Raw genomic sequence first — 15,679 nt, forward strand, 5'->3', positions numbered from 1 at the left:
CACTGTAGTATCTGAGCAACTTCCTCATGGAAGACCCTCAGACCTTGTGTATATTTCAAAATGCTATACTGTTTAAATACAACCAGATCTAGTCAGAAATTTTGAGGGGGTATTATTCCATGAAAATGGGGGGAGGAAATTTGTCTGGATCTTCCTTGGAAAATTGGAATCTGAAAAATGTGGGTTAAAAATTAAGATCTTTTAGCCTAAATATTTAGGGTTCCATTTTTGGTTTTCCATGATCCTGGATCCCCAGATGGACTTTGTCTCACATGATGAACCACCTCCACTCTCCAAGAGGGGAGACCGTCATGCATCATAGGAGATGTAGTCCAACTGGGGAACCTGCCCTATAGAAGAGAATAGGAGCATGAGGCATTGAAACTACAACTCCCATAAAGCACCACAGCAGCATTTCATAATCAAAATATTTCAGGTTTGGGATGGAAAATTAGAAACTACCCATGGAGAGCAGACACCTTTTTTTTTTTAATCTATTCATTAGCTGAAAGGCCAATCTTCTATCAAATCCCTTTTTGAAGGAAATCTTTCAGCCACTCCTAAGTACAGTTGTGAGCAATCAGACATGGCATATAAATGTGGGCAATGGCATGGCATTGACCAAAAATTGTCCTGGTGTACACTAACTCATCACTGTCATGTTACTTAGCTCCATTGTTCACAACCATGTTCAAACACAATAAAATATTGTAATGAAGACAAGCTCCTGGAAACTAAATAATTGGGGTGCTGTGAATGAGTTGTATGTGTGAGGTATACAGGAGGGCTTCTGGGATGTGCGTGGGTTTAGGATCCAGTAATATGATCAAGAATGGGATGGAACTAGTAATGGAATTAATCATGGATCTAGTCCAGAGGGAAAGGATGGGAAATTAGTGTAGCAAGGGTAAATTCTAGGGGAGAGAAGGGACCTGCCAGCAGGAAAGGCAAAGTCATTTTGGGAAGGATCAGCAGCTGTAGACAAGAAAGCTCATCATATTCTTAGTGCAGCTTGATAAGAGGCAACTCCAACTTGACTGTATTGTTCTGAGAGTTAAAGTTTGAAACATGTTGTTTTGCTTTTAATCCTTCATCTAGTGACACATCTTGCTCATTGGAATTACTGTTTTGATTTATCTTTTTTCTTTTTCTTTTTCTTTCTTCCTCAATTCACTGAAATGGCAACACGTCTGCTTTTACATTGTAGGATGTTACTCTCAAAGTCCTGATTTATTGGACTCTGTGATAGCTGGTAGATGGGAACATGGATTTCATCAGCACCTACTATATCTATCAGATGTATAAATTCTTAATATGTCTGGCTTACAATGTATATGTTTTACTGCAGTTTGCTGTAAAAGAACTAAAAGAATTAGAATACTGGAAACGAGAATTACAGGAGGAAGGAAATACACTTATTGACTTTTTCTGTGAAGACAAAGAAACCATGAAACTAGATGAGTGCTTCCAGATATTCAGGGACTTCTGCATAAAGTTCAACAAGGCTGTTAAGGTAAGGAGAATGAAAACACATTTTCTTTCACTTAAGAATAAAGAGATTTATTTTATGTGATCTAAGACTGCTTCAGGGACCTAACATCCCTATATTTGACATATTTGTTTGAATTAATATAATGTGGCAAATTGCCCATTTCCAGGGATTTTGTTGCTCTAAGCAAACTGGAAAATAGCTACCTCTCCCAGCCTTGTAGCCAATCTAATAATCAAGTCAAACGTTTTGCTGCCCCAAATATTTTTTTTACTAGCCAATTAGATTATTTAGAGGACGTCAGGCCAGTCATCTAAGTGTCATTCTAAGATAACTTCCTCCCTCACCCTCCTTACAAGTCTGTAAAAATTCCCTGTCTCTGACTTGCATTCTTTCTCCCTCCAGAGGAAGGCATTAAGTGGTGTTTTGGGTCCCATGAAGACTCTTTGTGACCTTTTGGGGGGTGATATGGGAAAGCAGACTAACAGATTTTATTTATTTCAAGACTTGTATTATATGTGGCCTCCAGTCCTGCCAGTGTGGTCATGGCAGCTATGGTGTGAAAGCAGCCTCCGTAGCCTTTGCTCTACTCTTGTCATTGGCAGCTTTGCTTTTTTCCAGGGACAGCTTTGTGTACATAAATATGTTCTTTGTCTCATTTAATCCAATGCGTCATGCCTGTTTTCCCCTACAGTGCTGTATAATGGTATAAACAGGCAACTTCCAATTAAGTAGCTGTTTGATATTGGCATATTAAAAATACACTAGAAAGTACTGTTGGATGGGACATGAAGATCTGAACAATACTCCCGGCTTATAAATACACATAAATAAAACAGATATACAATACCCAGGTTCATAACAAATAATTTAAGCATCTGGAGTAGTCCCATTGCCTTCAGTGTGACTACTCACCTGTTTAAGTAGTCTGAATTGGGATTATATTGAACAAAACTAATTCAAAATGTATAATATCTCAGACCAATCCTTATTCTGTTTAGCCTGTACAGGGTACTTCAATATTAAAGGAATACCATCAACCTGGATTGCATTTCTGACAACAACAACAACAAAAGACAAAAAAAAAGTTCTGAATACTGTTAACTGTACACTTAAAATAATCACATTGGAATAAGCTAGATAATAATTTTTTGCTTGTTTACTTTGTGCATTGGACAGCAATTTGTAGAGTCTGACTTCCCCCCCCTCCCTCTGTTCTTCTAACTCATATATTCTGTCATTCTGTGTTGACAGCAGGGTAGATAATTTTTTTTAGTAGTGTGAATATTGCTAGGCTCTGATGGATTAATAATGTAATAAAAATTATGCCTTCCAGAAATGTGAACCCGTCCTTTTGGCAAAGGCAAGCTACCCTTTCCATTTGGGATAGAGCTAGAGATTTGACATCCATTGCAAATAATCCAGACTTTATTGCCAATTGTGAACCAGAGAGCTTTCAAGTTTGGGAAAGTCATAGAATAAGCACAACTAGCCAGTTGTATACTAAAGAGATTTCTCTCAAGTGTTTTTATTTTATTTTATTTTTTTTTTAATTAAAGAAATCAAACCCAACTTTAACTTGCAGTCTCCTCTGGTATCAACACCTTCAATTTAGCATTATTTTCCAACTTTCTAGAAAGCTGTTTTATATAGAAAGTTAACTTTAATAAAAGTGGTGACTTCTGGATGGATAGCAAATAAAAAAAGTAATTTATTACTTGCTGACAACTTCTCACAAAATATCCAAATCCTTTTGGTATTTTATCATATATAGTAGGATTGACAAATTACACCAGGGAAATACTCTTCAGTTTGGAAGAGAGGGTCAGCAATCTCTGTGTGTAGCATGATAAAAGAATATTTTGTTTAAAAATACTGTTTTGTAGTACTCTACACCAGCCTGGTTAGTGTGTGCATGCGTGCCCCTATAATACAAAACCATGAGTTTGGATAAGTGAATAAATTATAGTGAAAAAGCTGATTTTATGCATATAGAGGACATGTGCAATTCATGTATTGGGATGCATTTCGTAACCAAACTTTACAAATTGTTTGTTTATTATCCACGGGTGATCCTCCAGGCTCTTTCTCGTGGAAAAGGTCACACTCAGATAAATGAATAATTAATTTCATATTTGCTAATAGCCACTAGACTAATGGTAGCCTCTTGCGGTGAATAAGAACAGCCCTAAAACAGAGGAATGGTTCCAAAAAATATAAGAGGTTATAGTGGGGGGGCGGGGGGGGCGGGGCGGAAATGCAGCATGTAGACACACACAGCAAAATAGACTGAGGACAGAAGATATTCATTTGATACTAGGAGTGCACTGGATCCAGAAGAATTGCATTTGGAAGTTTTTTGAATATTAATATGTTTGAATGTGTCTGAGTATGTCATGTTTGTAAATATAGCATAAGAAAATCCCCAGAAATATATCCTGGTTGGGGTAAGAAAGTTCAATGTGTAACCTTAAGAAATAGAAAAATGTAGAGAAACATCATGCAATGATACATTACAACAAAGTGTATGGTAACAATTTATAAAATTCCTTAAAAAGATGTGTATTTTTTTAAGGGAAATAATTAGTAGAACCATAGATGGTTGACGGATGACTCCACTATTAGGTATATTATATGCAATTTTTTTTACCCAATTCATATTTAGAAAGTGGTTATTTAAAGTTGATCGGCCTTCAATGAGACCACCTACAGACAGGATTTAGTGCATTCCATTATCATGGAATAAACCCTTTGCCCCAGAATTTTGTTCCAACATACAAGCGTTCCCTTTTTTTAAGAAGAGAGTTTGATTTTGAAAAAACAGTGTTGTAGGTCTTTCCGAGGCTATCTGATCTCTGATCTTCTTGAGTCTGATGGCAGCCTGAAAAGTAGCTCAGAGAGGTAGGAACTACTCCACCCATTGAAGACTATGTCCACACTAATTTTTTTTGTTTTTCTGAAAATTTTTCATCCCATTGCAGCTGTTACCACTGGTGCAGCTCCTCTTGTTGTAGCAACAGAAGACGTGCTAGGGTAGACAAACCTCCATATGAATATTGGTGTGTGTGGTTTGTTTTTGTCTTTAAATGTTGCTGCATAGCCCTCTTCTGATTAGGTTTTAGCAAAATAGTGGGAAATGATGGCTGTCATCAGTACCTTGTCTATACTAGCATTCGCTCCATTGTGCAGTTGCAGTGGTATTAGGAATAGGTGTACATGTTTCAAAAAACAATGTAGTGCAGATAAGGCTTTAATAGTTTAAATATGAAAACTAATGGTGACAATTTGAATGCTGTCTTTAACTATGTCACTGCCAGTGATTTTAGCAGAAAAACATTCAGCCTGCCCCCAATTTTGAGTGTGGGGACAGCGTAACACTGAATTTATTATAAAAATAAAGAACACAAGTTAATTGTGCTGATTAGAGCATCACTTGCATGTATAATTGATTGAAGTCTCTGCCACAGAATTCCTACCTGCGGCACTAGAATGCCACAGAATCTGGGGCTATGCCACTGTGGAGTTCATAGGAACTTGGCTATAGAATGCCACCTGTTGAGGAACAATTGCATCTGGGGTACTTGAGTATAAGCTCTTCGATACGTCAAGTCCAGAAGGATGGAATGGATCCAGGGGACCATATGGATCTTTGTGGCGTCAAACTAGATTGTTTTAATGGCTGAGGTTAATTGTTTGTCTAAAATGTTTCTGGTTTAAATGTTTGCATATGCAATGAAAATTGCTGACTTAAAACTTACTAAAAGTGGACTTAAAACCTAGCATATTGTAGTTCATATTCTTGGTCTCTGCGGGGGTCTGATAGTGTTTTTCAGTGCTTCCTATGCTGGCCGGTCTAATGAGCTGTATTAGTTAGGCAGGAAACTGTTCTCCATATGGTACAATAGTTGCCATGGTGATTTGAGTGGGGAACTGACCACAGTAGGAAAAAATGAAGGGATAGGTGGCCTCATTTAGCTTGTTTTGAAATAAGGGATGCTTCACTCTGAAATGTGTATTTATTCCTCACTCTCCTCCTTTTTTTTTTTTTGACAGGAAAATAGGGAACGAGAGAGTCAAGAAATTCACCAACTGCAGAGATTAAGGGAGCTGGAGGAAAAGCGCCGATCCTGGGCCGCTGGAGAGCTTGGGAACTTTGGGAGAAGTAGCAGTGAAAATGATGTTCAGACGTTGGCTAAAAAAGGACTGGAGGATTTTCTACCTTTCTTGCAGCAGAGACCTCAAAGTCCTTTGAATAGAAACCCCAGCACTAGGCGCTCCCGACTGTCCTTAGGGATTACTACAGATAGAGAGCTTCGGACTTTCCTGGAAATCTCCAAGGACGAGGATCCAAACAAATTCAACAGCCTTCCTCGTGCAAACACACGACAAGCAAGACCCAACATAGCCTTGACTGAATCCAAAGAGCCTAGAGATCTCAGTTTAAATAACTTGAATTTACACCAAGCATCTGAAACCAAAATGGATAGCGCAGATCTGTCTCAGTTGCCTTCAGCTCAGCCCAGTCACTTACAAGACATGGAGGTGGGCTCTACCAGTACTAACCTCTGTTACTCAGAAAAGGATACCGACAAAAGTCAGCACAGGTCCAGTGTGCCTGGTGTGGAAGCAACAGATATAAATGCTTTGGCCCTTGCTGTTGAGGAATGTAAAGTTGTTAAAGGACTACATAAGTCTGATATTCAAGGAACAAAACCTATGGAAGACATGCCTTTAATAAACTTAGAGGATGTTGATGCAGCAGACTTAGAGACTCTAGATGATTTGAGCTTGCACTCCCTCAGCACTGTGGATAATGATGATCCAATGCCCTCTTACAAAAGTTCCAGAGAGGCCGATGATTGTCAAGCCAAGGTGGCAAGCTGCAAAAATGAAGTTTCAGAGCATGCCAGTAGTGGCCCCACATCTATGGATACAAGTGTTTCTGGCAGTAAAGAACATGGGCCAACATTCTACTTATCTGATACTACTGATTGTTCTCTGACTTTCGACTGTTCAGAAGGAAATGATTTAAAATTAGTTGGCAATGAAATGAAAGAGCAAGATGGCAGAGCTTACTCTTGTGCAAATGATGCTCGAGGTGGGAGTAGTACAGTCACCTCAAATCTGAATTCATCCTCTGCAAAGGAAATTTCTCTTCATACTTCCTCAAATGACAAAGAGGATTCCAGCAGCAAGCACAACTTTCCTAAGGAAAAGCCTGTAAAATGTAGAGAATCCTTAGGACCAAAGAGAAACTCTCTAAAAGATAGATCTCTAAACTCCTCAAAATCCAGTGGCACTCGCCCTACCCAGACAACTACTGCCAGACCAGTAAGAACTTTGAATGCATCTGAAAATGTGAGTATGAGAAAAGTGGTGCCCATTTCCAGGTCAAACAAAGCACCAAGCAGTCTGAAAAAGCCAGAAGCCAAACCAGCACTTCGAGAGGCCAGTACAGCTGAAACACAACTGTCACGTCGCAACTCTATCCGAGGCACAACAGAAACCCTTCCAAGAACTCCTTACAGGCATAGCTTATCAGTAGAGGAGCCAAAATTGCAGCGAGGGACTGCAACTTCCAGCAGTGCCCATTTTGAGAGGGACCAAGTTCAGCGCAAGGGCTCTCTTAAAGTGCTAGGTTCTAAATCTGTCCGAAGTATTCCCAAATCAAAACCAGATGAAAGTAAGATTTGTCGCTCCACTGTAAAACCTCAGGCCCCTCCAGATGCTAACAAAAGCACAACAGCCAGTGCTCCCAAGACACCGTCCTCTATACCAAACTTTGCAAGGAACACAGTGGCCTCTTCCTCAAGGAGTGCAAAGGTGGATCTACCTAACCCTTCGAAAGCTCCAAGCATCACAAGATCAGTGTCTCAGAGGCTACCTAGAACGAGGCCTGCAGCAAACTCTGATGACCTCATCCCCAAGGAGAATACTGGAAACCTCCTAAAACGAGCAAGTAGTGCTAGAGTTGTCAAAAGGAACACAGACCATAGTGATATTCTCAGTGCTAAAGTGGAACCTACAGCAAAGGAACAAGGTATAATGGAAAAGTCGTCCCTTAAATTGAAAGATGCAAACCGGACCACAATAGGGAAGATATTTAAACCATTATTGAAATAAGGGTTTGGGCTTTTTGACATCTTGGAATATGAACACATGTTTAAGCACTGGATGTCTTGTGAAATATCCAAAACAGTAATATCACTAAAAAGCAACAGAGAGTCCTGTGGCACCTTTAAGACTAACAGAAGTATTGGGAGCATAAGCTTTCGTGGGTAAGAACCTCACTTCTTCAGATGCAAGATAGTAATATCACTATTTATCTCCTGGTATCTAATGTACAGTACACCATCAGAGGACAGCAACTACTTTTGTTCTGATCTTCGTCCTATAAGCATGAATTTGAATGTATTTACTGTGGTGGAGTACAAATGCCACAAATCTTTTGTGCATTTGTGGTATAGTACATTGTTAAAAAACAAACTTGAAGGAATTTTAAAACTACCAATTGAAATGATTTTGTGACATGAGAAGAAAAAAAAAAGAGGGGGTTATGGCCAGTTTTTGTATACAGGAGCCTTTTTTTTTTTTTTTTAGGCGTAAGCAGTTATACTAGTTGGTTCCTTTATTCAAAGTTAAAACAACGCCTTTGGAATAGTGCAGAAAATGAACTTAGGTGAAGACACTTTCTGTCACTCTTAATTCCTTGGATTCAGGAGTCATCTGTGCCTGTTGCAAAGTCCATTGCTGGCAATTGGACACACTGGGAACCGCTGGCCTAAAAATGGTGAAACAGGACATTCACTGTTTGTGGCTGTCTTAACCTCATTGAAGAATTTATGGCATGTCTTATTGTGTATGTGTGTCTGTCTGTGTAGGAAGGAAGGAAAACTCTGCTGGGCAGAAAGTTTATTCTCCATGAGTGTGGCAGAATTGTCTTGCACGTACAAGTAGAATATAGTAAAAAAATGACTGGTGCTGGATGTAGTAGCGTAGCTGGAGGTCATGCCTATTGGAAATATCACCAGTAGCTGTTAGGGATAATAATTACTCATGTTCTGACGCGTTTCAGTCAGATGCAAACTTGCCAGCTTTTGGTAATACAAAAGTGCCATATTTATAATACATATCAAAGGTGATGCAGCTCAACATTTGAAGGCTGCAACCTGGTGCCGAGCACTTTCTTACCATTCCTTATTTCCACTGGTTTATCTACTATCAAATTACTTGAATGTTGCTATGGCTCCGAAACAGCCATTTCCCTGCCGCCGCCTCCTCCTTTCTTTGTCAGCAGGAGCATTTAGCAGGAAACACACAGCTTACACATGGACAATGTTTTGTAAATTAAGCTGCTTTGGCTGCTTCAAATGTGGTTTTTAATGTTTAAAGTGGCTAAAGGATGAATTAAAGACATGTTTTAAACTAGTGTTTCATAAGCTTTTTTAAAAAAATACCTTTTCTTTTTCTGCAGATACAAATTTTAACACCATGTCAGACTAAGATACAGAGAATGAGGGAAAACTTGTTTTAACATGCTCTGTGCCTTTTCAAGATAAATGTATGTAGGTGTGGGGAAACTGACTGTCTCCAAACATCTTATTTAAACAGTTGCCTTTTTATTCACTTATGAATGAAACCTCATTTTCAAAACAACAACAACATGCAACTTTCCAAATAGATTTCATTTTATCTCTGCCTACTGATACATCACTCCCACTACCCCCTTCCATTAGGAGTGTATACTTCATTCAGAATTAGCTACCTGCCCATGCACTTCCATGGGCTAGCAACCAACCAGTCGGGTACAGCCAGCTGATTTTAATAAAGCAAGTGGCCCTTAACCAAGCAGATCCCACTGTAGACTGCATACCAAAACACTATCAGCTGTTCCATGGGACCTCTTGTGAAAGTCTGTCTCAAAGTGAGAATTTTTATAATCAATTCACAGGCAAGGACCTCAGAGTGAATATTGCTTTAAATCTTATAAGCTTTAGGATCTTCCCTCCCTTGTGGGTTAAATATGAAAGTGTGTCCCTTAGCCCTCTCTGTGTCCTTGTGTACACATTTGTGAGAGCAGGTGACTTTAAAAAAAAATAAATCTTTTATTGGTAGTAAGCTTGAAAAAAAGTAATTTAAATGTGTTTGGAAAATGTAAATAAATATCTATATAAATGTCTGTAAAAACAAACAATGTATTTAATGGACCATTTATACATTTCTGAGTAACTTGGTAGTTTAATAAAGTTCCCACTTACCGGGGTCGTGCTTTATATTTTCCCTGTTTTCTATTTTGGTTTTGGTACTATAGTTCTCAACCTGACAGTGTCCCAGAAGGAATGGCTTTAACACAGGAAGTTTTAAATGTTGGATTAATTTTTTAAAAGATATTTTATATAACTTCAGTTTCATGATTAAGCATTTCTAATGCAGGGCTTCCTGCTCCAAACATGGGTTAACAGCAAATTTGTGGAGCATATTTGGGTCTAAAATGAAGGATTAATTGCTAGTATGTGCAGCATGTTCTGCACACATTTTGTGTTTTGGCCAAGATAAATATTCATGGGACTAACAAGTCTGGATCTGCTGCTATCTTCATACTTTTTGGCATGCACACTTTATTGGGAAATCCTAGCTCATAACTCCCAGGGGTTTAGAAATGAGAGTGTGATGACTGTTTTACTATAACACTTAAAGGAAAAAATGGGCTAACGCTTCATTTCATCTATTATTTCCTCCATTGCCTTATAAAATAGCAATTGGTATAAGCTGAAATACAGCGCCAGCCCATGTCAAGTGGACATCAGTTCTCCTAAAAGAAAACCCTTTCCCTCTGTGCTGTGGAGAATGCTTTCTGTGCTGGCATTGCTGCTCTTTTCAGACTTATTCGGCTCCTGATTTTGCTTGTTTAGTCAGTGCTTTGTCCCTTATAAGTGACAAAGACCTGCAGCCTGACTGCTGATAGATGTGAGCTTTGTGGGAAGGCTCCTTTACCATTTAAACATGTCTTAAGTTTTTAATTTTTTTAAACTTCATTTTAACAGGGTTTGTAAGTACCAGTTCATTACTTTCACTACCAGATCTGCTGTCAGAATTGAGTGACAGATATAAATGCCCTGTAGGTTTAATTTTCCGTGACATCAGCTAACCCAACCTCTTTCCCTATAAACAAGTTTGCATATGAAAGGCCTTATAGGGTATGCCAACCGTGGAGTTTCTTTGCTGCGTAGATGTACCTATAGTTAACTAGATTGCAGTCAGTTCTGAGTTGACTAAAGAATGAGACAATTCCACTTCTTCCAGCTTTGCCAAATGTCAAATACTTTTGTCTCTGGTAACAGATTAATCTGATCCCTCTCCCCAGTTATGGTGTTGCTGGGTCATGGGTGGAGGGACAAGGTGAGGGTGAATGAGGAAGCTAGGGGCACACATGGTGATCTCTAGAGCTAGATGGCAGGTAGAGCTTTTGGCACAGTAAGGAAACATGCTGGGGCATACTTACAGGTATCTAATATTTACACTTTGTGGGAATTACATACATAGCCATTCAGAATCAGGGATTCACTGCATCACTCACTACAATGGCTTATGAATTTCTCAGGGAAGAAAGAAAAAGTTTTCATCATGTCTCTCATAGCACCTAAGTGCAAGACTGTGCTGTTTGAAACAATCTGTTGACATCTTTCTAATCTTGTAAGGCTCTGCTTGTCTGGCTAACTACTATATGTTATGATGTACCTACAGTTAAACAGACCAAACTAAACAGAGCTCCTTTCTTTCAACTCTATCCTCACCAAAATATCCAGTTTTCTAACTGCTTAACATTTGTAAACTTAACACAACACTGTTTACATCTTGGGAACACTTGCCTACATAACCACTACCCAAAACAATGGAGTTCATCTACTGCGTCACTACTTAAACAGCCAGCAACTTGTTCCCTTTTTATTAACAGATAGCTAATCTAAATCTAGCTAGCTCTGGTGATCGAATGACATATTCTGGGACTCTTCTTTACTGTTAGTAACGACTTCTGGGCAAATTACCTTGTAACTGGGAAAAAAAGACATTAAAGTGCAGTACCTGTAAATAATTTTTCACTGTAAGACTGCATGTTTGTCTTCCATGAGAATGATTAAAACAGACCCACTGAGGACTATAATTAAGAGACTAGCTTACCAGCAGTGTGTCAAGTCAGTTATTTGCATTGGAACAAGGCTATTTGCTGGCATATGGCCATCACTGGCAGTGTACCTGGAATTTGTGCTTCCTAGAGCCAATGACATATCAGAATGAATACAAACTTTCAGCTGTCAACTTACTCCTTTCTTAAAATCTGCTAACCTCCAACTGCTGCTATCCTTTCTTATTGCACTGAACCAACTTGGAGTGCAAAGGTCATCATGAGCGTACTGATTTTGTTGGAGGGGAAGGGAGTGGGAGTTTGTAGATGATGAGTCAATGCTTAGCAAGGGTGGCCTTGATAGGGAAGGATCAGAAAGTTGCATAAGTGTTTCAGGTTTTTTACCCCTCCAAAAGAGTCTCTCCCAGTCCAAAGTAAAGAGTGTGGGAAAACTCCCTTTGAATGATGATGTATTGGAGACACAGGAGTGAATATATCTCTCTTGCTTTAGGTGTTGGCTACAGATACACAATAGCCATCTCTGTCCTATTCTATCTTTGTCTATTTAAAAAAAAATACTTTAATGCTTTTATATGGGCAAAGTGGAAGAAAAAATATAAATTCTACCCACTTTTATTAAGGAGACTGACCATTTAAAATAGTTGGCAACTGCAAACAGACCCTCTGCTGGAAATGGGCACATATTTTCATTGGATTATTTTCATTGGCTGTGGATTCAGTAGCAAAGTAGCTAAGACAAAAAAGCAGAATTTCTTCTCAGCCTCAAAATGGGGCTAAATGACAATCTTTTTATTTTGAAATATAAATCCTAGCCATTGAAGAAGGGCCATGTTCATGTGTGCATCAAAGTAAGTTGGCCACACATGTTTGTGCCATTTGTTTCTTGGTTTACTATGAGAGTTGCCTTCCTGACGGCCTTCTGTCCGAGGGTCATTAGAAACCAAAGAAAGTTGCCTTCAGTGTAGTAGAGAGCAATGAACAATAGCTAACCAATATCAAAATCCCCCAGCAAAACCAGAACGTGAGCAGTCTGTATTAGTATTGCTTTATCTAGCTCTTCATTTAAGCAGAACTGTCATGTGATGCTTAACTGTTCTGCAAGTGTAAAGGAAGCCAGCGGATTAATCATAACATATGTGCACTTCTCAGAGCTTATTCAGAGAAGTAATATTCTGTATCTTCATCTGCTATCACATGTTCTGGGGCCTGAGGCTGTTTATGTTCTTAAGATAAATATGTCTGGAAATTGCAGTAATGCATTATTAGCTTTTAATAGCTAATAAGTTGTGTATGGAAATAGATTTATCAGGTGTATTAGGCAAACGTGGAAGTGATAAATTAAGACACAATTTGAGACAAGTTTTCAAGCCCATGTGGATCCTTTCTTCTGTGTCATTAACATCTTTAAATTAGTGTTGGAGGTACTAGTGCTGGGAAATACGTACACAGATCAGTCACAGAGAAAGGGCTAGAGTCCTTCGTGCCTGCCTAAACTGAAGCATTGTAGCAAACAGCTGACTAGTAGTGATGCATATGGCTGCTTGAGTTTTACTCTAAAAAAAGATACAAGTCACTAACTTCAGTGTTTGTGTTTCTATTATTTTTCATGAAGCATCTGAAGGTGTTACAGATGTATTCATCATTAAAATCTATAACCACCTTTTTAGAATGAAAAGCTGTTACAAATATGCTCTTCTTTCTATCCCTCAAATAACTGTTTATCTCTCTGCATCTCATTGCTGTTTCCTCCCACTCCCATTTCCTTTTATATTTTCCATCCATCCCTATTATATTTTCCATCCTTCCCTAACAATCTCACTCTGTTTATCTTTCATTTTGTTTCTCTGCTTCTGTCTGAAAGCTCTGTTCTGACATTTTCTGTTTTCAAGCTTTTTCTTAGTTCTCTGAGCCTCTCACTTCTTCTTTCTCCTTCCAATCCTCTCCCCTTTTCCCAAGTCCTCTTGTGGGTGTGTGAAAATTGTTATTCTCTGCCAGCCTTTGGTAAGGGAACAAGTTATATAGTGGGGGTGCTGAGAGCCATTAAACCAAGCTGTAACCTCTGTATATAATGGAAACCACCAGCACCCCTAGTTCCAGCACCTATGAAGGGAGGAAGATAGGACAAGAAACACAGGGATATGGTCTTAAGGATCCTGCTTCTATCTCAGTAGCTTCCACCTTTCATTCTTACTGAACTGCTAGGACACAAGGGGAAGGGCAGCTAGTTGTTGATCACGGGAGTATCCATACTAGGAATAATGCAAAAGGCTGGGACACACTCTTCTAAAAATGGAACAATTGATGTCTATGGGGAATGGAGTGTGTGTGTGTGTGTGGGGGGGTGTTATTTTCTTGGCTTTCTGGGTCAATAGATACATGAGTGGTAATGAAAGAATGCCAGGCAATTGGACTTAAATATCCTCTCTGCCAAAAGACTCCTAAACCACCCATAATCTTCAGTGCCATCTTAGTGACATGAGCAAATACCAGAGATTTGAACTACCAGTTTGTAACTGTTGAGGTAAATGCATGTGTAATTTTTGACTAACGGGCAGTTTTTCCAGTTTGTGTTAAATCACTAATTTTTACAAATGGTAAGAATTTCCCCCTCCCCTCTTATGGAGGAAGATTTCTGCAGAGCATTACCCCAACCTGCAAAAACCAACAATGGCTCATCAATATAGACTTGATGAATTACTCCATGATGCAGAGCACTCTGAATTTGTGCATAGTATATTTATGTGGTATACAAATGTGTATAGCTACAAATGAAGGAGTAGTTCATTTAAAAAAAAAAAAAAAAAAAAAAAAAGAGCAGACTTCACTTAAGATAGAAAATCCACTGTCAAAGACCTTAACCTAACAGCACAATGTTTTTAATACAGAGCTCATTTAAAAATGGTGGCATGTCATGGTGGTCCAAAGTGTTATAAAAATATAGATGGTATTTTGGGGAAGGTACTAGCAGAACATTAAGACCTTGTCTAGACTAGGATTTGGAAGGTGGTAGTAACCTAATGTAAGCAAGGTAGAGTGCCTTCACACCAATGTAGCCTGTGTTTTGATGCAACTTTTAATGGGAAGGTTTCAGAAAGAGAGAACACCCCATCTCGGAATAGCTAATAGCCTAGTGGTTAGGGCACTCACCTGGGATATAGGCAATCCAGGCTGAAGTCTCTGTTCTGCCTGATTTGGAGCAGGCCCTTGAACATGGGTTTCCCACATCCCAGGATTATTGGGTTCTTGGCCTGCCTGCCCACCATCCCTCCCTCTTTTCACAAACATTTTCATAAGGTCTTGGTTTTATTCTTCATGGGAATGGAAACAAACACCAAAACCTCAACATTTTTGGTGAAACCGATTTATTGTTTTCCAGCCAGCCCTACTGTTAAGACAGGGAAATGTGGTCTAGATGGAATTGTTGTAAAATGGCGGCACAATTGGTCAAAAAACCATACTCGGAATAGTTAAACTAGAAGGGCTTATATAGTGGTGTCCTGCAGGGGTTTGTCTTGGCCTTCTTAAACTATAAGGATAGTAAAGTATTGGAAGAGGCTTCCAAGAGAGGTTGTGGAATCCCTGCTGTTGGAGGTTTTAAGAACAAATTAGACATACGCCTGTCAGGGATGGTTTAGGTATACTTGATCCTGTCTCAGTGCTGGAGGCTGGACTAGAAGATATCTTGAGGTCCTTCCAGCCCTACATTTCTATGATTCTATGTTAATTAACACGTTATCATCCTAGTCTAGACAAGACCTAGGTGGGAAGCTGTTCCAAGCACATAAGGAAGCTTAACAGGAGGCATGAAGTCAGGAGTCAAAATAAGAGATAAAGGGAATAGCCAGGAGAGAATCACAGAATCATAGACGATTAAGGTTGGAAGAGACCTCAGGAGGTCATCTAGTCCAACCCCCTGCTTAAAGAAGGACCAACACCAACTAAATCACCCCAGCCAGGGCTTTTTCTAGCCGTGCCTTAAAAACCTCTAAGGATGGAGATTCCACCACCTCCCTAGGTAACCCATTCCAGTGCTTCACCACCCTCCT

General features: G+C 39.2%; 1 protein-coding gene across 2 annotated transcripts in view; it reads left to right on the top strand.

Annotated features, from left to right (window-relative positions):
* Positions 1 to 9,746, top strand: part of FHDC1 (FH2 domain containing 1) — a 50,615-nt gene extending 40,869 nt beyond the window's left edge. For both annotated transcript variants that reach the window (XM_034772681.1, XM_034772682.1), the window contains exons 11-12: positions 1,349 to 1,513; positions 5,543 to 9,746. In XM_034772681.1, coding sequence (XP_034628572.1) covers positions 1,349 to 1,513; positions 5,543 to 7,612 — 2,235 coding nt within the window. In that variant the 3' untranslated portion in view covers positions 7,613 to 9,746. The remainder of the gene's footprint in view (positions 1 to 1,348; positions 1,514 to 5,542) is intronic.
* Positions 9,747 to 15,679: the final 5,933 nt, after the last annotated feature.

The sequence above is a fragment of the Trachemys scripta genome, chromosome 5 (assembly GCF_013100865.1).
Source record: "Trachemys scripta elegans isolate TJP31775 chromosome 5, CAS_Tse_1.0, whole genome shotgun sequence".
NCBI classification, from domain to species: domain Eukaryota; kingdom Metazoa; phylum Chordata; order Testudines; family Emydidae; genus Trachemys; species Trachemys scripta.